This window comes from Lygodium microphyllum, chromosome 18 (assembly GCF_053477565.2).
Source record: "Lygodium microphyllum isolate KBCC chromosome 18, Lygodium_microphyllum_v1.1.10, whole genome shotgun sequence".
Classification (NCBI taxonomy): Eukaryota; Viridiplantae; Streptophyta; class Polypodiopsida; order Schizaeales; family Lygodiaceae; genus Lygodium; species Lygodium microphyllum.
Window position 1 is genome coordinate 132,471,795 of NC_141152.1, and position 21,492 is coordinate 132,493,286.

The following is a 21,492-nucleotide window of genomic DNA, read 5'->3' on the forward strand; positions in this document are numbered from 1 at the left end:
TATTGTCATATGAACAAAACTAGTACCTATGAGAAGCTACATGAAAAGGGACACTAGAATCAAGTATCTTTCTTCTTCAGTTGCCAATACCTAACCATTTCTACCAAGTTGGCCCATGGATTTCTTGCATACCTATTCATCCAATAAACTATTTGCAACATCATTGAGCTTTACTCACCATTTGAAGTTAAATTATTGATGACTATCCTAAATATGTCCCATGATACATGCAAGAAATATACTCGAAATATTGACTTAGCCTCATTTTCAAACTTTAGTTTCTATGCCTATATTTAACTAAATATTATGTTGAACTTCATGAGATGGGAGGCAATATTAGTAACATCCTTCATCTGCAACTCAAATAGTGCTTCACTAGGTATATTTCATTTGAGGCAATCTCCTTCTCATATGTTTCAAATAACTTTTTCCATAAGTCATACACAGTCATTAAATTCACAACTGTAAGATAAACTAGATTTGTCAAATGCAATGTAATAGTGGGTAGCCAATGCATCCAACTCCTTTTAGTCCTCTTGAAATATGTTCATAGATTTTGCATCTATATCTCATATTGGCTTTAAGTTTGTTTTATATCAAGACATCCTAGATTTGCTCTTTCCACAAACAAAATTTTTTACCATCATAGTTCTTGACATTATAGAGTTCCAAATCCCCACAACATATGATGAAGCCATTTTCCCAATCAACAACTAATTGCCAAGTAGAAGAAGCTAACAAATTCCCAAAAAAAAAAGTAGTAGTAATTGGCATAATTTCTACAACAATTTCTCAATAAAACTAGAATCGAGAATAAGACGAATGAACCATTTATGAGAAATTAGGCATATAATACTGTCCAAAATCTATGTAAATTATTACATAGTATTAGTGCTCTACACTATTGTATCAATAAGTCTTTTACAAACATAACAACGTATAAATAGCATAAAGTTGTCCAAAAGTACATGAACAATAGATTTTATTGATACGGCTACAACAAAATCAAAACAATGTTTGCTAAATTGCTTATTGACATGCACATATCATAGTATCTCATAATAGCTAATAGCATATGCAAGTAGCACATTGCAATAGTACATATATCACAATATTTGCTCCATTAAATAATCATTAATAATAAATTCTAGAACTCTAGAATTTGCAATTTGCAATTTGACATAGGTTGTATCGAGTAATTTGTAAGCTTTAATATGTAACCCATATACAATATCTATATAGTGTACACTATAACATGTGACCTAATTAATAGAGTCTAGTGCCAAATTGTAGAAAAAATTTATGAAAACACTTGTGCAACACTTAAAAACATAAAGAATAAGTGTACACATGTATAGTTAGGATTAATGAGACAGAGATGGGTGGCCACCCATTGGTCTTTACCCCAACAATGAATTGAAGCTGCCAATAATATATGATTTAGTAGACAATAGCAAGAGCAAGGAAAGTGCAAGTTGTAGAGGTAGCAAGACCCCATACTAGTTAGCATGTAAACCCCTTGTAAACCTTAAATTGTAGATCATTTCAAGCTCCAATTTATGGAGCAAACATGAATATATGACTTATTGGATAATACTAAGGAAAGTATGCATTGCAAATGTATTAAGACTTCATTTTAGTAAGGATGTTAACATAAAACCCTAGACCATTTGAAGCTACTACTTTATACTAATGTAGTGAAGCAAAATTTTCAAGAATATGTAATTTAGTAGCCAATAGGGCCATACTCCAAGAGTATATGGAGAAAGTTTTTAATGTCAAGCTCATTGAAAAGACTAAGAATCACAAGACCATATGAATCAAAAACATATGGTGTGAATCGGAACAATAATACACCAATGCTCCAACGCATGATCATGCATGTGCATATAAAGTAGATGATGCATTCATTTCGAGCAATGAATACTTCCAAAAAAAAGAGACTATATAATTGAAGCAAATAGAGGAGGATGATATGGTGAAGTAACATTTGAAAGAAATACAACAAATCAACACCAAAAGTATTGCATCACTTAATAAAGTAACCTTTGAAAGAAAACATAAATAATTTAACATTTTAAAATTTCACCCTAAAGACATCACAATGATAGCAAAACACTATAGAAATTGAACCTTAACAAGCAATGAACAAAAATGACTTAACAAATATTCAAGAATAAAGAAAAAAACTGTGCTTGTAGTGAGAGACAACTAGGAGTATTTATGGTGCATTTCAAGACTTGGGCTCTAGTGACCAAGTACTTGCGGTTATCTTGATAATTTATGGGGGAGTAAAGAAACATTGTAATTGGATGGCACGACTTCAAACCCCTCTCACATACTAGTCCATATGTGAATTTTTATAGAGCCTCCAATGTGCATCGGTTCAACATGATTTTATCCCAACACTAAAATCAAATCGCTAGCTATTGTGCATAGAAAGAGCTTTAAAATTGACTAATTTCTTTTTGTATAGATGTGTAATGATCCAGTGGACAAGATTTGGGGTAAGGTATCACACAATTGTAAAGTCTTTTTGGAGATTAGAATAGGAAAATTTAGGTGCCATAGGAATGGTCCCTTTACCCTAAAAGTTTTTGAAAAGGAATAAGGCCCCTTACACATAAAGTGAACATAAGCAAAACCAATTTTGTAAATGTTGCTTGGATGCGTGGCAAAAGTGAAGAGGTTTCCGATTATATTATTAACTCAAAAACCCGTGTGGGGGATAGAGACTGCCCAAAACACTTCATCCATGCCCATCCTTATTTGATAGGACTTGAACCAATCCCATATCGCTAGAAGCCATCAACCTTTACATTTGTATGATTTGAGATTTGATGACAGTATTCAACCTCCAAAACATAAAACCACACAGTTTTGTGTGTGTAAAGGAGCTCACTTTGAGCGCCTATTGAGATGCCCGCCCACCTATCGAGATTGTAAGGGTCCTAAGATCCCCTAGATTCACAAAAGGTCACTCAAGTGACTATGTTGAGGCAAATTTAGTGGCACAAATTTGTATTGCTTTGCAAAAAACTTTAAATTTCCCAATTGATGGGAAAAAGAAAGACATTGAAACGTGATCAAGTTTTTGGGGGACGGGGATTTGACATTAGTCGGTTTTGTATTTAAATCATCCAAAAAAATAGCTGGTTTTCCTTAAGACAAACTTGAGTTTCAACCAATTTTTTGAAAATTCAGCTGGGAGAATTACGATAAAGAATGGTTTTCTATGAACATTGAGGTCCCTCTATAGCGAGTATCTATAAAGCAAACGGGAACAAACCCTATTGTAGCGGACATTGTCCGTGATTCCTCATCATATATGTCGACGTGGGCTTCAACAAGGGTTAGGTTGAGCGTGCTCGCTTCCCACCCTCATGCAAACACGTGGACGACACGAAACAGCTGCTTACACTTGTCTACACCGGAGAGTGTCACTTGTCAAGCGCTTTCTTCCGTATAATTTAGAGTACCTATAAAACCCTGTGCACGCCCCCAGACTGATCATCTCAAGCATCAACCTCCAGACAGTACCTGAACCTCGCTGATTCGTTGCTTATTGATACCTCTGCAATCGTTTCCCCCTCTGCAACAACAAGCTTCGGTAGAACCCGAGGACATGGCGGCCTCTACAGCTACTCTTCTCACCGTAAGCCAGTCTGCTGTTTCCGTGGCATCAGCTTCTTCTGTTCAACCATCGAGCGCCGCCAGATATGGCTCGGCTTCGCACTACACCAGCGGGCCATTGCTGTTTCTGAAGCGGAAGAGCAGCTCACCCAGCTGTGAGTTACGATATACACCATCTGCTGGTGGACTGATCCGGATCCGCGCGGAAGAAGGGGTGAGTACTGTGTATGGCGCTGCGGCTGGCATTCACAGAGGTGTAGTGTAGGATGAGATGCATTTCGAGTTGATGAAGAATGATAATTAATCAGATGAAATGATATGCTGCAGCAGGGCGTGGTAGACCAAGTGCAGGGTGCCGCTGAGAAGGCCGGAAGGCAAGTGAAGCAGGCGACGCAGAGCTTGAAGGACACGGCGCAGCACATGGCGGAGGGCGTCAAGGACAAGGCTGCCCAAGCCAAGGATAAGGCTGTCTCGTTCGGAGACAACATCGAAAGGGAAGCCCAGAAGACCCGCTCCAAGGTCAGCGACCAGGCTGGCAACATCAAGGTACGTATGTCACCTCATTGTAATGAGACTATGTTATCTCATTCTAACAAGGCTGGAACAGATGATAGACTATTAGTGCCGATAGATTTATTGAGTCGGATGTATGCTAGTTGAGTGGATTGAGGTCATCTCATTCGAGACGTTCTAGATTGGATAGATGCTACATGATAGGCGCTTATAGTGTTAGTTATATGAGACGATAGGCTTTAGAAACATGATAAGATTAAGGCGCATAATATTTTTAGGTTAGAGATAGGTTCTGCGGCTAATGATCAGGTGAGTCTTCATATAAACTACCTTAGTATTACATCAGAGCAGTCGAATATGTGTAAAGTCTCGATTGCGGTCATAAGTAAGAACTCTCACATAACGGGTTCTCAATGTTTGAGAGTGATTTTAAGAATCGGCGATGGCTTGTAATTCATGTATCAGGACGAGGCTGCTTCGGGAGCCGAGAGGCTGAAGGGGAAGGCTGAGAAGGCCGGCGATGAAGCCAGCCAGTCTGCCCATAACATGAAAGGGAAGGTGGATGACAGCCTGTCTTCCGCGCAGGAGAAGGCGCAGGAGATGGGAGGGGAGGCCAAGAGGTTCGCCAAGGAAGCGGCCTCGTCGGCCAAGGGTGGCCTGCAGGATGCAGGCAGCCAGGCCCAGTCGAGCGCCCGCAACGCCTCACGCTCCGCCAAGAGCGGCCTGGACGATGCCGCCGACTCCGCCAAGCGAGGGGTCGACCAGGCCAGCAGCCAGGCTCAGCGCACCGCCCACGACGCCCAGTCTCGCATCATCAACTAGCCTGCTGCTCGTATCACACAGCTCTGTCCGTGAGCCACAGTGGTGGTCCCGTTCCCTCGGACCGGCCAGCCTCTTGCCTTACCGATATGGGACAACTTATCTCAAAATTATCGCATATTTATTTTTTTTAAAAAGGCCCTTCTTTCTATTTTCTCTCTCTCACATAAGTCATATGGGATTGTTCCTACCTTGAAAAGGAACCTTGTAAAAAAGAAAATTGTCTACAACAAAGCCAGATTTTGTAGTGACGTGATTGCAAAAAGTTCTTGAATCTTTGCACAAGAAAACCAAATAAATCTCGATTTGTTCTAGACATATATGGTCAATTTGTTCTAGACATATGATAATAAATTGTAAGAAACAAACATTTGCTCGATTTGTTCTGGACATATGATCACGTATTGTAAGAAACAAACATCTACCCAAACATCTACATACTCATGTTACATTGAAACATCATACTGAACGAAAAGAGAACCATGGAATCGGATCTGATTTATCAGAATCGATTCGTAAACATGTTGCTTAAAATATATTTAAGCTTGGTCATAGCAATTGATATTGGATTATTACTTTTATGGCTATACTATAGCGAAGAAGGACAATGTAATTCACTCCATCAAAATATTAGCCTCTTCTTTTTCCACTTACCTCTCTTGTAAAGTTCTTCAAATTAGGTTCTCAAACAAGATGGCATCAATAGTTTTAATTTAAAACAAAGTTTAAACGATAATATAAACAATGTGTGTATGCAATGGATTAAAATATCTAAGCTTGATGTGTAGATCGATAGCCATATATTGATGATGTGTAAAGGGATAGCTAAGTGTTGATAGCTAGGAAGGTTTAGTTGGAGCTGCAATATCTCCCTTATCAAATGGTTCGATATTTTTCGAGTTACGTTCTAATTATGTAATCGCTATGGATGACCCCTACTTAGTAGAATTATTAATGCAATCGCTATGGATGACCCCTACTTAGCAGAATTATTAATGCTTCATGTTAGAACTATGAGCTTGCAAATGAAGGCTTCTTTTGCCCATTTAGCTATTTAATATAGAATGGTGTTTAGATGCATGTCACTAGTAATACCAAGAAATGTTGAAGGAGTAAACTCCCCCAAGGATAAAGGCCAGACCATCATCATGAAATCGAATGAAAGCACCCAACGATTTCTTCCCGATTGTGTCAATTGATCTGAGATAGAGCTTCCCCATGAATGGCAGATGGACATATCTTCCTTGAAAGAGAGAGAGAACTGCCTCCAAAGGTTATTAAGGTACAAAACATTAGAGGCAAGACACTACTTTTGGTCCCAACTTCAACCTTCTGAACCTCCTGTTTTCGACCTAGAGACTCCACGACTCTCATTATAGCCACAACTCAAGGTCTCTCCTTCCTAGAAGGATAATGTCCTAAAGTTTGATACTCAACCATGTTTCCATATCCAAATTGTACATGGTGTATGTTAACATTGCAAAAAATTAATAGAAAGCGCTTCTTTCTCTTCTTCAGTTCTCAATGTTGTTCATGAAATTGAATATGAAAACAACCAATATAAGGTTGCTCCCTATTTGAGACCCCAAGATGCTACCTCTTGGATAGTCGAACTACAGGTTGCAAATTGGACACACTTAGCTCTCACTGGTTTGATTGAAAAAATGGATTCATTACAATAACTTTTTTATCAAATCCTTGCCCTAATGTCAACAATTGGTAAAATCTTCCACATCTAAGCCTCCAATATTGCCTGTAAGCACACTCTCTTCACTTGTGTCAACTACAAATGATGTTACTGATTGGACTACTTTCTCCAACAAAAGATTGTAGAAAGGATGGAGTTTCCATTTTGTCTCTCCATCATCATAAACCTTAAATGTTCATCAAGTTTCTGATCGTAAAGGAAAAGAAAAAATGATTATCCCTATAGGAGAAGGTACCTCAGGCACTGTAAAAATACCTCCAGTCCTAGAGAAGGACCTCTCCTGCTATGAAGATCTTGATATTTCTGATGAAGAGTATGTTGATAATCTACTACATGAAATCTAGCATATTTACTGCCCTATGATTGACTGATGTACAGAATAAGTCCCTTCTAGTTTCAGTTTTTTTTAAAAACCTCTTCAACCTGGCCATAATATTGAAGAATTAGCAGAATAACTTGAGTTTATGTTCCTAGATTTGTGGTCCGATAGAGACTATCATGCTGACTTCGACATTATTGATGATTATGATCTTAGCTGAATCAAAAGGCAAAGAGAAGCAAATCAAGTCTTGGATAAGATGTCCTTGCACATTGACCCAGAAGACAGACACAAAGATGATCTCACATGACATGTTGAGGCTTGTGTAGATTCAAGAATGATGGGAGAAACTATTGAACAACATCCTCCTCACATACCTCCAAATGAGCTCCCAGCATGGTACTTTAGAGATCAAGGTGCCTTTGAAAGACAAGCTGCCTATACACTTTCCTCCTCGGATGAAGATGGTGATAGTGTGATCAATGAAGACTTTTTTTCCATAAATCCACATAGATCACAGACTTCTCCAACTTCAGTCCTTTGAGCTCAACTAAATGCTCATCATGTAAGTCAAACATCTCTAGAAAAGCACTTTGTCAATATATCTATCGTTCCTATAAATGCTACTTCTACCTCTTCATCAAAACTCTCTTATAATCATTTCTACAAGAAGATTGGTGTGCCAGAAAAGGTGGGTTCATTCACCATTTGGTCTATAGACGGGAAATCGCCTAAAGAAATCAAACTCCTCATATACATGATGTATGCATACATTGGATAGAAAATTGTGGAAAATCTCCAAACAAACCAAATCGATATTTTAAATGCAATGACACATGGATTTTTCGGTGGCCTTAAACAATGGTGGGTATCTATACACCCCCAAGTCAAACTGGCGATTGTTCAACATGCAGACCCAGTCCAACAATTCTTTGATCTACTACTTGGTGAGTTAGTTGGAAACAAACTAGATGATGTGCTTGAAGCATAGAGGCATTTTTCAAGTCTAAGCTGTGTGACCCCAGATTATATAAAGAATATCTCATATACATGAGGGATTTGCTTTATGAAGGTCTTGGTGCTCATGACAACTCAATGAAGGAACACCTGGTATGTTCTTTCCTAGAGCCAATTCCTTTTTATTGCAAACAAGGAATGAAGAATGAAAACAAAGACTTCACTGATAGTGTAGGACAGATCATATAGATTATTGAATAGACTATTAAGGAAGTGTTCCATCATAAAAAGATGACTAAGCTAAATCAGAAATTTTCCCATTCCATTTGTAAAACTGCTTCAAAATTTGAGGTTGACTTTGGATGTAAAAATTGTATTTGTGAATCTACCAACAAAAATGGCTACAATGGTCATAATCGCCATTCTTCCAACTGTCACTACAAAAACTTTAATTCTTATTTCAACAAACAGGACTACAATCACAAGTCCTCTAGACATTTCAGGCATTCACATCGCCACAGGCATGGAAAATCACATCACAAATCTGACAAGTCAATAGACTATGACAAAGATTATAAGAAGGAACTCAAATGCTACATCTCTGGTAGATCCTCTCATTTAGCAAACAAATGTCCCAAAAAAGGAAAAGCACAAACTAATGCTACAAAAGTTAATTCGCATTATTACAAATCTTTCTTCTTCTGATGAATAATCTAACTATTCTAACACTAGCAACTATTCTTTTGATAGCAAAGACACTTCCTCTGACTTCAGAAATAGTAATACTTCTTGACACACATCCAACTCAGATACAAGTGGTTTTGTAGATTCTGAAATCGATACAATATCAGATTCCATTGAAGATTCTGAGGATGACATTATTCATCCTGACAAGTTTGAACCCGTTGATGTATATGTAGTGCATTTCCCTGGAAGAAAATACAAAATGGGCAAATTTTTTATGGGTACTACTTCCACTTTCAAAGAAGAATCTTCGAGAAAATTCAAGGGAAAGTAAGTAAAGCAAAGCTCATCAGAATCTGATGATTCTGATACTACTACAACCTCTTCTTCAAAAAAGCACAAGAATAAGGTACGATAAGAATTCTTTTCTAATCCATATCATCTTCCTAAACCAAGAACACTTGGCCATGAAATAAAAGGACAAGCCAACATGTTTGTACCCTATAATCTTGAAAAAATGCATCAACCTCGGACTGCTTCACAACTACTACAATCACTTTCCTCTGTCAATAATGGAACCCAACAAGCTAGAGCCGATATGGTCCAAGGTTTTACCCTCATGCAATAAGATTTACACTCCTTGTGTAATGTCTACTGCAGAATTTTGGTAGGCATGAAAGATTTGGCCCATGGCACTACTACAATTTTACAAGAACTCAATTCCTCTATAAATATTTTGGCTACACCAGTCAACCAAATCTGGCTATCCCAACCTCAGGAACACAAAATAAATGCTATGGATACTGGTGGCCCCATTCCTATGATATGTGTACAGCTTAAAAACATGCCCCAATTTTCTCTCTATGTAGATGCTTTGTTAGATTCAGGCTCTAGCCTAACCATTGCTCCTTTTGAGTTGTTCCCTCGCCAATGTATCAAATCTACTACCCCCATCATAGTAGAACTCTCTAACAATAAGAAGGTCACTCTAGTTCATGTGACACACACTTATCTACAACTTGGCTCTATTAAGGTCCCTATTGAAATACAATTAATGAAGCAGATGAGATATGACCTGCTCATTGAAACTGATACTCTACAACATCTTGTTCCCTACACCTTTTAGTCTGATCACTGTACCATCTCCTACAAAGGTAAGAAGTCTGAAATTCCTCTTCTCCCAAAAATTGGTAGAATAATATATTCTATCATGGAATATACTTCTTCAATCAAGATTGCTACCCGTGAACAATGGATAAAAGGTGAAATGCAACCACATGCCTCGGCTATATAGAAGATACAAGATCATCTCAAAACTTTCATGCATGAAGGATGACGATCTGATCCTACACAGCCTAATGCTTCTCGAAAAAGGCTGTCCACTCTAGCATGAAGGATGACGATCTGATCCTATGCAAAGAAGAGATACAGACTCTTTTGGAAAAAGGACTTATAGAGCCCTCCAATTCTCCATGGGCATGTCAAGCTTTTTATGTAAATAAACATTCAAAGAAAAAAAGAGGGAAGAAAAGAATTGTTTTAAATTATAAATTGCTAAATAAATATTTAATAGGCCATGGACATCCCATTACCCTTAAGGATCTATTACTCAAAAAACTAAAAAAAGCAAACATCTTTAGCAAGTTTGATCTAAAGTCAAGCTTCTGGCAGCTCCCACTCAAAGAAGAAGACCACTATAAACTAATTTTTGTGTTCCACAAGGACATTATCAATTTGGCATAAAGACTACTACCAAATTCCAAGGCTGGATAGACTCTAATTTTACCAAATTCCCTTTCTGTTTGGTGTATATCGATGACATCCTTTTCTTTTCAGAGACAGTTATAGAGTATACTGAGCATCTCACTCAATTTGCAAAGGCAGTTGAAGATGCTGGCATGGTCTTATCTCCCGCTAAATCAATGATGTTCCAGACCACTGTTGAATTTTTGGGTTTGGAAATCAACCAAGGCACAATCAAGTTACAGGATCATGTTCTCACTAAAATCCTTGATATGCTTGAAACTTTTACTAGTGTGAGGCAATTACAACAAATTTTAGGGTGTTTAAATTGGATAAACTCTTCTACACCCGATATTGCCACCTATTCCAAAGATCTTTATCCTCTACTACTTAGAAAACTCCATTTTCATTGAAAACCAATCCACACATTGGCTATCCAAAATATAAAAAATCTTATTAAGCATCTTCCTCCACTTCGCCTACCCACCGGTCTACCATTAACCCTTTACACTAATGCCTCTGATTCTGATTGGGGTGCCTGTCTATGTGAAGAAGATTCCTCAACCCTTAACCCTTGCAGATATGCTTCAAGAATCTTTACTAGCACTCAACAAAATTATCCCTCCTATCAACGAGAGATATTAGCCATGATCAAAGCTATCAAATCTTTCAAATTTTTTATTGAGTTTGTCCCTTTCACCATTCGGACAGACCTAAAGCATGTACCAGGCTATCTGACAAAAAAAAGCCTCAAATGAGATTGGGAATAAACACCTTTTAAGGTGGTCCCTATTCTTCGATGCACATTTTTATGTAACATTCCAACATGTTCCCAACATCCAAAATATTGTTGCAGACCTTTTGTCCCGACAACCCCCTTGACACTTGTAAAGGTTTTGTACAATATTCCCCACAATGTTGTATGTACACTACATTTTCCATTTTTGGGGCATTTGTTTACTAAATGAGAGGAACTACCACAAATGTAGCATTTGAATTCCTTCTTATGATCTTTGTCATAGTCTCTTGCCTTGTCAGATTTGTGATGTGATTTTCCATGCATGTGGTGATGTGAATGCCTAGAATGTCTAGAGGACTTGTGACTGTAGTCCTGTTTGTTGAAATAAGACTTGAATTTTTTGTAGTGACGGTTGGAAGAATGGCGATGTCTATGACCATTGTAGCCATTTTTGCTTGTAGATTCACAAATAAAATTTTTACATCCAAAGTCAACCTCAAATTTTGAAGCAGTTTTACAAATGGAATGGGGAAATTTCTGATTTAGCTTAGTCATCTTTTTATGATGGAACACTTCCTTAATAGTCTGTTCAATAGTCTATATGATCTGTCCTACACTATCAGTGAAGTCTCTATTTTCATTCTTCATTTCTTGTTTGCAATAAAAAGGAATTGGCTCCAGGAAAGAACATACCAGGTGTTCCTTCACTGAGTTGTCATGAGCACCAAGACCTTCATAAAGCAAATCCCTCATGTATATGAGATATTCTTTATATAATCTGGGGTCACACAGCTTAGACTTGAAAAATGCCTCTCATGCTTCAAGCACATCATCCAGTTTGTTTCCAACTAACTCACCAAGTAGTAGTTCAAAGAATAGTTGGACTGGGTCTACATGTTGAACAATAGCCAGTTTGACTTAGGAGTGTATGGATACCCACCATTGTTTAAGGCAATCGACAAATCCATGTGTCATTGCATTTAAAATATCAATTTAGTTTGTTTTGGGGCTTTTCCATAATTTTCTATCCAACGTATCCATACATCATGTATATGAGGAGTTTGATTTCTTCAAGGGATTTCCCGTCTATAGGCCAAATGGGAAATGAACCCACCTTTTCTAGCACACCAATCTTCTTGTAGAAATGATTATAAGACAGTTTTGATGAAGAGGTAGAAGTAGCATTTATAGGAATAATAGATATATTGACAGAGTGTTTTTTTGGATATGTTTTACTTACATGATGAGAATTTAGTTGAGCTCAGAGGCTTGAAGTCGGCGGAGAAGTCTATGATCTAGGTGGATTTATGGGAACAAAGTCTTCACATTGATCACACTATCACCATCTTCATCCCTAGGAGAAAAGTGTATAGGTAGACTGCCTTTGAAAGGCAGCTTGATCTCTAAAGTACCATGTTGGGAGCTCATTTGGAGGCATGTGAGGAGGATGTTTTTCAATAGTGTCTACACAAGCCTCAACATGTCGTGTGAGATCATCTTTGTGTCTATCTTTTGGGTCAATGTGCAAGGGCATTTGATCCAAAACCTAAATTGCTTCTATTTTCCTTTTGATTCAGCTGAGATCATAATCATCAATAATGTAAAAGGCAGCATGAAATGGCAGAACAGAATTTGCAAGTGAGATTTAACAAAGATGGGTGTTTCATTGAGGAGTATGGAAATGGTTGCAAGCTAATTGCCAAGGGCAAAAGAGATGGCAGGATGTTTACTTTGGATGCGACCATTCCGGGACTTAAGGCAGCCATGTTTTCTCATGATGAGAGTGCCGTTCAGGATGTAGAGATTTGGCACAAGTGGATTGGATATGTCAATGTACAAAAGCTGAAATCTATGCAGCAGAAGGAAGTGGTACTTGGATTACCTAAATTCAAGTATAATGACTTTGGTCATGTATGCCCTGCATGTCAGTTTGGGAAGCAGGCATGGTTTTCGTTCAGGAGACATGTAAAAAACAGCACTAGGCCTTTACAGTTGGTGCACTCTGATGTCTGGAGTCCTTCACATAATGCTTCATTTGGAGGCGCACAGTATTATGTCTCATTTATCGATGATTTCAGTAGGTACACTTGGCTTTATATTTTGAAGCATAAAGATGATGTGTTTGATGCATTCAAAGATTTCAAGAAGCATGCAGAGAATGAGTTGGGCTGCTATATATCATGTTTGAGATCAGATGAAGGAGGTGAATATGTCTCTAATTACTTTGACAGGTATCTTGCTAAATATGGGATTAGAAGATAGCTTACTTGCAGCTATACACCGTAGCAAAACGGTGTTGCAGAGAGAAAAAATAGGGTCTTGATGGAATCAGCTAGAGCTATGCTAAATGAGAATGTCTGCCAAATGGTTATTGGGCTGAAGCAGTGATGATTGCTATCTATGTGCTGAATCTAACCCCTACAGCAGGGATTCATGATGTCACTCCATATGAGAGGCTATATGGTCATAAACCTGATATTTCGCACTTGAAGGTATTTGGTAGCATTGCATATGTGCATATACCAGATGAAAAGTGTATAGGTAGACTGCCTTTGAAAGGCAGCTTGATCTCTAAAGTACCATGTTGGGAGCTCATTTGGAGGCATGTGAGGAGGATGTTTTTCAATAGTGTCTATACAAGCCTCAACATGTCGTGTGAGATCATCTTTGTGTCTATCTTTTGGGTCAATGTGCAAGGGCATTTGATCCAAAACCTAATTTTCTTCTATTTTCCTTTTGATTCAGCTGAGATCATAATCATCAATAATGTAAAAGGCAGCACGAAATGGCAGAACAGAATTTGCAAGTGAGATTTAACAAAGATGGGTGTTTCATTGAGGAGTATGGAAATGGTTGCAAGCTAATTGCCAAGGGCAAAAGAGATGGCAGGATGTTTACTTTGGATGCGACCATTCCGGGACTTAAGGCAGCCATGTTTTCTCATGATGAGAGTCCTTCACATAATGCTTCATTTGGAGGTGCACAGTATTATGTCTCATTTATCGATGATTTCAGTAGGTACACTTGGCTTTATATTTTGAAGCATAAAGATAATGTGTTTGATGCATTCAAAGATTTCAAGAAGCATGCAGAGAATGAGTTGGGCTGCTATATATCATGTTTGAGATCAGATGAAGGAGGTGAATATGTCTCTAATTACTTTGACAGGTATCTTGCTAAATACGGGATTAGAAGATAGCTTACTTGCAGCTATACACCGTAGCAAAACGGTGTTGCAGAGAGAAAAAATAGGGTCTTGATGGAATCAGCTAGAGCTATGCTAAATGAGAATGTCTGCCAAATGGTTATTGGGCTGAAGCAGTGATGATTGCTATCTATGTGCTGAATCGAACCCCTACAGCAGGGATTCATGATGTCACTCCATATGAGAGGCTATATGGTCATAAACCTGATATTTCGCACTTGAAGGTATTTGGTAGCATTGCATATGTGCATATACCAGATGAAAAGAAGAAGAAATTGGATCCTAAAGCAGTGAAGAGTGTGTTTCTGGGATATGCACAGGAACGGAAAGCTTATAAGTGTTATGTACCTTCTATGCATGAGATACTCATAAGCAGAGATGTGGTATTTGATGAGTTAGCATCCTGGTATGGGAACTCTGTTGCAGTGCCTACTGATGGCTCACCCAGTATGAGTCATGTTGAAAATACTCGTGCAGAGAGTACTTCCATGAGTGGTCAAATAGGTGATGTATCATCTACAGTGAGTCCTTGGACAGGACGGTTGTGTAGTCACACTACTGCATCCACTGACACGGATATGTTAGTGAGGGGGAGAACAGATAAGGGAAAAGAAAAGGATTTTGAAGATGTAACAGATCCACTCACTGCAGGTTATGATTCATCTAGCAATGATAGCTTAGACAGTGAATTGGGGATTCCGTCTGTTATGACACCAGGTGCTAGGCAGAGTCGTTATGTGCCGCCTCATGAGAGGCAAGCTCATAGTGAACCACAGCTCAGGAGATCAGAGAGGGTCAGATGACCTGTTGATAGATACACTTACACTGGATATTCAGCCTGTCATTATCCTTATATGATGAAAGTAACAGGTTTTAGAGAACCAAGTAAGTTTGATGAGGAAGTTGTAGATGAGGATTGGCGTGCTGCTATGGATGAGGAATATTCAGCTTTGGCTAAAAATGGCACATGGGATTTGGTATAGTTGCCTAAGGGCAAAACACCTATTGGCTACAAGTGGGTGTATAAGGTAAAATGTAAATCAGATGGATCATTGGAAAGATATAAGGCCAGGCTAGTTGCAAAAGGGTATGCGCAACAGTATGGTCTTGATTATGAGGAGACTTTCAACCCTATAGCAAAGATGGCTATAGTTAGAATTGTTATTGCTTTGGCAGCAGCTAGAGGCTGGAAACTATGGCAGATGGACGTAAAGAATGCCTTTCTGAATGGAGAGTTACAGGAAGAAGTTTACATGGAACATGCTGAAGGCTATGTGCATCCAGAATTTCCAGCACATGTATGCCTGCTGAAAAAGGCACTATATGGGATGAAATTAGCACCCAGAGCATGGAATGCTTGCATCAGCAGTTATTTGCAGCAACATGGTTTCCGATTGGGTGATGCTGATCATAGTTTGTTTGTGAAGAAGATAGATCATGGCTATGTATTCCTAGTTGTCTATGTTGATGACTTGATCATTACAGGAGATGATGAAAGCGGGACTGTTGAGGTAAAGACATGTTTACAAACTGAGTTTAAAGTCGAGGACCTAGGAGAGCTGAAATATTTTTTGGGGGTTGAGGTTGTCTCTACACCTCAAGGCATATGGCTGCTACAAAAGCAGTATGCTCAGGACATGTTACAAAAATATGGTATGGCTAATTGCAAGCCTATGGATACACCTTTAGAGAAGAATGCCAAGCTGCAGATTGATGTTGGAACAGAGATTGAGAATGTTACCATGTACAGACAAATGGTAGGCAACTTGATCTATCTCATGATCACTAGACCTAACTTGAGTTATGCTGTGGGGCTGATCAGTCAATTCATGCAGAAGCCTCGCAAACCACACTTGGATGCAGTCAGGAGAATTCTAAGATATGTAAAGAGTACCACAGATCATGGATTGTTTTATGCATATGGGAAAACCCTTGACTTGATGGGGTATACTGATGCTGACTGGGTTGGTTGCACCTATGACAGGAGGTCAACCAGCGGCTATGCATTTGGATTAGGTAGTAGCATGATCAGTTTTGGCAGAGTAGGAAACAACCTACAATTGCACTGTCCAGTATGGAAGCAGAGCATCGTGGTGCAGCCTTAGCGGCATGTGAAGCTATGTGATTATAGAAATTGTTGAATGACTTGGGAGTACACTTGGACAGCAAAGTCAAGCTGTACTGTGACCATTTGAGCAGTGTCATGTTAGTAAGCAATCCTGTTTATCATGCAAGATCGAAACACATTGAGGTTCACTACCATTTCATCAGGGAAATGGTTTTAGTAGATCAGATTGACTTGGAGCATGTGAAGACTGAAGACCAGGTAGCAGACATCTTTACCAAATCACTTGGTAAATATAAGTTCATTTACTTTAGACAGCTACTTGGAGTGATGCAGATGGTTTGAGTTTTTGGTTTGAGCTTGAGGGGGAGTGTTAGAAATCAAGCTCCACCCGTCAGTTTGTCTTGGTGTGTAACTGACATCTATGACAGCTAGGTGTGTGTTGTCTCCATGTGACTACATTGAATAAGTCGGGTTTGTGTTAGTAGGTGACCGTGTGTTGACTAGAGTTAGTCAGTCTAGTCAACACTAAGACTAGGTTACTTTACATTGTATTGTGTGCGTCTCAGTTTTGTGTGGAATATGAAGAAAAGACCTTGAGAGCCTGAAGGCTCATGGATATGGTGTTTCCCTGTCTCTCTCTCTCTCATCTTTGAACAGCTTTTGCTCCATGCTTCCACTTTAGGGCTCACTCCCTTCAATTGGTATCAAAGCCATCTTCCCCAAGAGCTCGATCCCAATAAACCTGACATTGCTTTAACTTGTAGAGAAAGCTTTAGCTCATGGTTTCAATAGTAGCCATGGATTCTTTACTTCAAGATATGCATTGAGATCTATCTTCTTCATGTCACCACTTGAGGCTTGTTCCAGGGCTTCCATGAGACCTACCAGAGCTTCCCTAGTGCCACCTTCATCTCAGCAATGGTAGCAAGAGTGCAACATGATTTGTGCCAGATTTGTGGCCATAATCTCTGATTAGTCTATTCCTCATCCTTGGCTCCTGAGCTCCTAAGTCCTCTTGGGCATCCATTTGGCATTGTGTTCAATACTTTGAGACTTAGTTAGGCCTCATTTGAAGCTTCCAAGATTAGTCATTGGCCCACACTTTACAACAATTTGCTATCATACAATTTAGGACAACACTTCACTCATTGTCTGGAGGTCACTGATGCTTCCTGGGATATCTATGTGATGCCTAATCATCTGGGGATGTCTATGTGATATTGGATCATCTAGGGATGTCATGCCAATGTATTGGAATGCTATGGGATTGATTTGAGCACTCTTTTGCTTAGTTGTACTATAGAGGGTCTTTACTATTGTAATAAGCAGGGCTAAATGTTATTTTATTAGAGAAACTTCATACATATTGCTTATTGATACTTTTCGAGCTCTTTAGATGCTACAATGGGGTATATCATTGAGCACACGTGTTGGTTATACTTTTGGATTGCTTTTAATCTAAGATTGGAGCTTTCAACCTTGACATTGGTTGTCATTCACTATTATGTATGGCTATTTGATGATCTAGTAGTAGTAAGAGCTTTGGATGCTCTTGGATATATGTAACTTGGAACTTGGATGCAGGGATGCCTTCCACATGATATTTTGAGCTTTGTTTGCTCGTCTGGCATTCGATTTTTGTTCCAATGGGAGCCACTACTTGCTACTTGGATATTACATTAACCATTTGGTTACACAATTGAGCTTGAGGGTCTTTAGTGAGACTATGGGACTTGGTGATATATACATGCTCTTGTCATGCTTTATGTATGCAATTGATGCTTAGTGGGCTAATTTGGCATTCCTCTTGGGCCGACACCTCTATCTCTGCCACAATGTTGTTAGTGATATATGCATCTTGGTTGGTTATGTATTGAGCTTCCGTTACATTGCTCAGTCCATTGTGCCTTTAGTTTGTCTCTTTTGTTACCCGTGAGACCCACTCTATGCATAATGGCAATGCCTATGGGATATATCTCAGCTTGACACACTAATTCTTTGACAGTTCTCAATGATAGTTGCATATTTACTCACTACTAGTTGAATTTATTCCTTGACAGTTGCAATTTGTCTTATATCACTAATTGCCTATCTTTGGGATCAATTTCTTACTATTATAGCACTGCTTATGTAAGCATTCACCTCCATTTGATAGTTCTTTGCATTGAGTTTGTGGATAGTTCATTACTTGGTTACTACCCCTTGTTTTTAGCTTGATTTAGTAGTGGTTTTAGGGTTTTTTGTAGTAATTACAATAGCATGCTTTGATAGTTTGTGCGCTTGTTTACCTTCATTATGGCTGGTGACTTGAGTGATAGTACTATCTTTAATATTGACAAGATAGATGGCACCAACTACTGCTATTGGAAGGCCCAAATCTGACAAGTTTTAATGTAAAAAATACATGTTAAGCTTTGAAACATAATGGTGTCAAGGCCAAACCTATTGGTATAGAGCATTTTGCTGAATTAGATGAGTTATGTAGGTCCACCATCATATTTTCCCTCTCTAAGCAGGTGTTCAATAATGTTGTCTCTATTGGGTAGTCCGCATGGGACTTATGGGAAAATATTCGCAATGCTTGGTCACAGTAGAGTCCCACTTCTCAGATGTATTAGCTAAAGAAACTCATGGACCTTTGCATGAAGGAGGACACTTCTATGTCAACTCACTTAAATGAGTTTCATTCCATTATCAATCATTTTTCTTCACAGGGGATTGAATTCAAGGGTACTCTACTCCCCTTATTCCTCTTAGTTATGTTGCTTGAATCATGGGATACATTTTGTACTGCTATGTGTGTCAACACAACACACATGCCTACTAATGATGAGGTAAAATTGCAAGATGTAGAGGATGCACACTTGAGTAAAGAGGTTAACCAAAAGAATATCGATGCTTTCTGCACCTCTCATGCTTTGATAGTTAGAGGCAATAGTGGTAGGAGTAGTAATCCCCCTCGTTAGAGAGACTTTCAACTATCTTGCTTGCAATCATGTGGATAGCCTTGCAGCAAGTCCCGTGGCCGTCATTCCTCATTGACTTGTCATTACTATGAGAAATCAAGACATATTCGATCACAGTGCCATAAAATGTGCAACGACAAGTGCACAAAAAAGGCAAGGGTGAAGTATAGGACATTAATCATAATTGCAGCATTGTCCCTAGCAAGTCAAGCATTAAGGTTGAAGAGATTAATAAGGTGACGACTGATTTTGATGATGATTTCATACTTGCAGCTTCTTCTCTTGATACTTCACAATTGGTTGATGCTTTTCAAGGGTATACTCAATGTTAGCTAATAGATCTAGGGGCTTCCTTTTATGTGACCCCTCAAAGAGAGTGATTTTACTCATATTGCAATATGACTCGATCTGTCCATTTGGGTAATGACCTCACATTGGCGATAGTTGGTATTGGTGATGTCCAACTATAGTTTGGTTCAGGTTTCATGTATACTCTTCATGATTTACGCCATGCACCAATTTGCATGAAGAGCCTTATCTTTGTTGGCACTTTGGATTATGTAGGTTATATAGTTTCTTTAGGTGATTCATTATGGAAGATTATCTATGGGAATCTTGTCATTGCATGTGGTGCTAAGTTCAGTTTCTCTACCGCTTGCTTGTATCTAGACCAATTGACCATATTTTGGCAGTGGATGCAATTCCACATGTATCTCTGTGGCATCCTCACCTTGGGTATATGCTCTTGAAAGGAATGAAAATGCTTACCCATTTGTAGTATCTTTTACCCCTTGACTGTAAGGGCTTTTGAGTTTTGTGACCATTGTTCATATGGTAGGCAGACATGTAATACACATAAAAAAATTTGGTATGGCATGCATGGGTGAGCCATTGGCTCTCATTCATTCGGATATATGTAGTACCATGCCCTGCAAGTCATTAGATGGTGTGAAGTATTTCATTACCTTTCATTGATGACTATACGCATAAGGTTTAGCATATCCTATTAAAAAAAATCAAAAGTCTTAGATAGTTTTTAGCATTGGCTTGCTTTAGTTGAGAACTAGTTTAGGTATAGACTGAAATGCCTAAGGTCAAATAATGGAGGTGAGTATGTCTCTAAATCCTTTAATTAGTTTTGTGATGAGAAGAGTGTTAAGCATCAATTGACTGCCCTGTATACCCCACCCTAGAATGGTATGGCTAAGCATATGAATAGGAAAATTTAGAAGCAATATCACAATATGCTTAGCCAGGCAGACTTACCAGAACATTTTTGGTCTAAGGCAATTACTACTGTTGTACACTTGATAAATTGGTCCCCTTGTACTGCTCTTAACTATTAGGTTGCAAAGGAGGTAAGGTCTTGAAAACCTGCCTCATATGCTCATTTTCATGTCTTTAGTATTCACGTTACATATACATATATTCATAAGTGACCCCCCTTGGGTACATGACTGAAAACCTGTCCTTGGGTACATGGCTGTAGTACAAGGTTAGTGAAAGAAACACCTACAAAGTGTGGGTACACCATAGACATGGCAAAACACCAGAGGCTGTCGCAAAAAAAAGGCTAAGTGTGGGTACCACAAACATGGTGTATATCCAAAGGCCATAATAGGGGCCTCACAAAGTGTACAGAGGCTGTAGTATAAGGTTACATGAGGAGTTTACAAGTTTATGTCCGAAGCATTAGGGCTAGGAAATACAATGCTAAAAAATTATATCCGAATAGAAGGACTGATGAGGTTTTTCCTTCTCCTGGTGGTCTTCTTCTTCTTGTTCTTCTTTTGCTCCATGTTCTTCTTCTTCTTTAACAACAACTAGATAGGCCTTTTGGGACCTCTTTCTAGGGTGGCAGAACTTCTCGGTGTGTCTAGTTTGCAGAAGTAACAGAAAAGATGATCCTTCTTGCCTTTGTACTTGTTGCCAACATATAATGCTTGTTCATCTCTAAAGGTGCTTGGTTCTTCCTTATTTTTCAGCTTCTTTTCCTCCTCCAATAGTGATGCTTGGATATCAAAAAGCTCATGGTTTGGCATATTGATTAGAGTTGTTGATACATTATTATATTCAAGAGGCATTAAGTAGAACACCAATGCAAACATCTTCTTCCATTTTAATGTTGATTCCTACAA

At 38.7% G+C, this 21,492-nt stretch overlaps 1 protein-coding gene across 1 annotated transcript; it reads left to right on the top strand.

The window, feature by feature from the left end:
- The first annotated feature begins 3,533 nt into the window (after positions 1 to 3,533).
- On the top strand, positions 3,534 to 5,264 carry LOC148021394 (uncharacterized). The gene is made up of 3 exons (XM_087698150.1): positions 3,534 to 3,847; positions 3,964 to 4,179; positions 4,612 to 5,264. Exons 1-3 carry the CDS (start codon positions 3,626 to 3,628, stop codon positions 4,966 to 4,968), a joined length of 795 nt encoding a protein of 264 aa, XP_087554276.1. The 5' UTR covers positions 3,534 to 3,625; the 3' UTR covers positions 4,969 to 5,264.
- Positions 5,265 to 21,492: the final 16,228 nt, after the last annotated feature.

Bases quoted from the DNA above. Each gene is read 5' to 3' on its own strand.
- LOC148021394 (XM_087698150.1), top strand. From the start codon at position 3,626: ATGGCGGCCTCTACAGCTACTCTTCTCACCGTAAGCCAGTCTGCTGTT. The intron at 3,848-3,963 runs GTGAGTACTGTG...ATGCTGCAGCAG, and splicing joins GGATCCGCGCGGAAGAAGGG to GGCGTGGTAGACCAAGTGCA. The intron at 4,180-4,611 runs GTACGTATGTCA...TTCATGTATCAG, and splicing joins ACCAGGCTGGCAACATCAAG to GACGAGGCTGCTTCGGGAGC.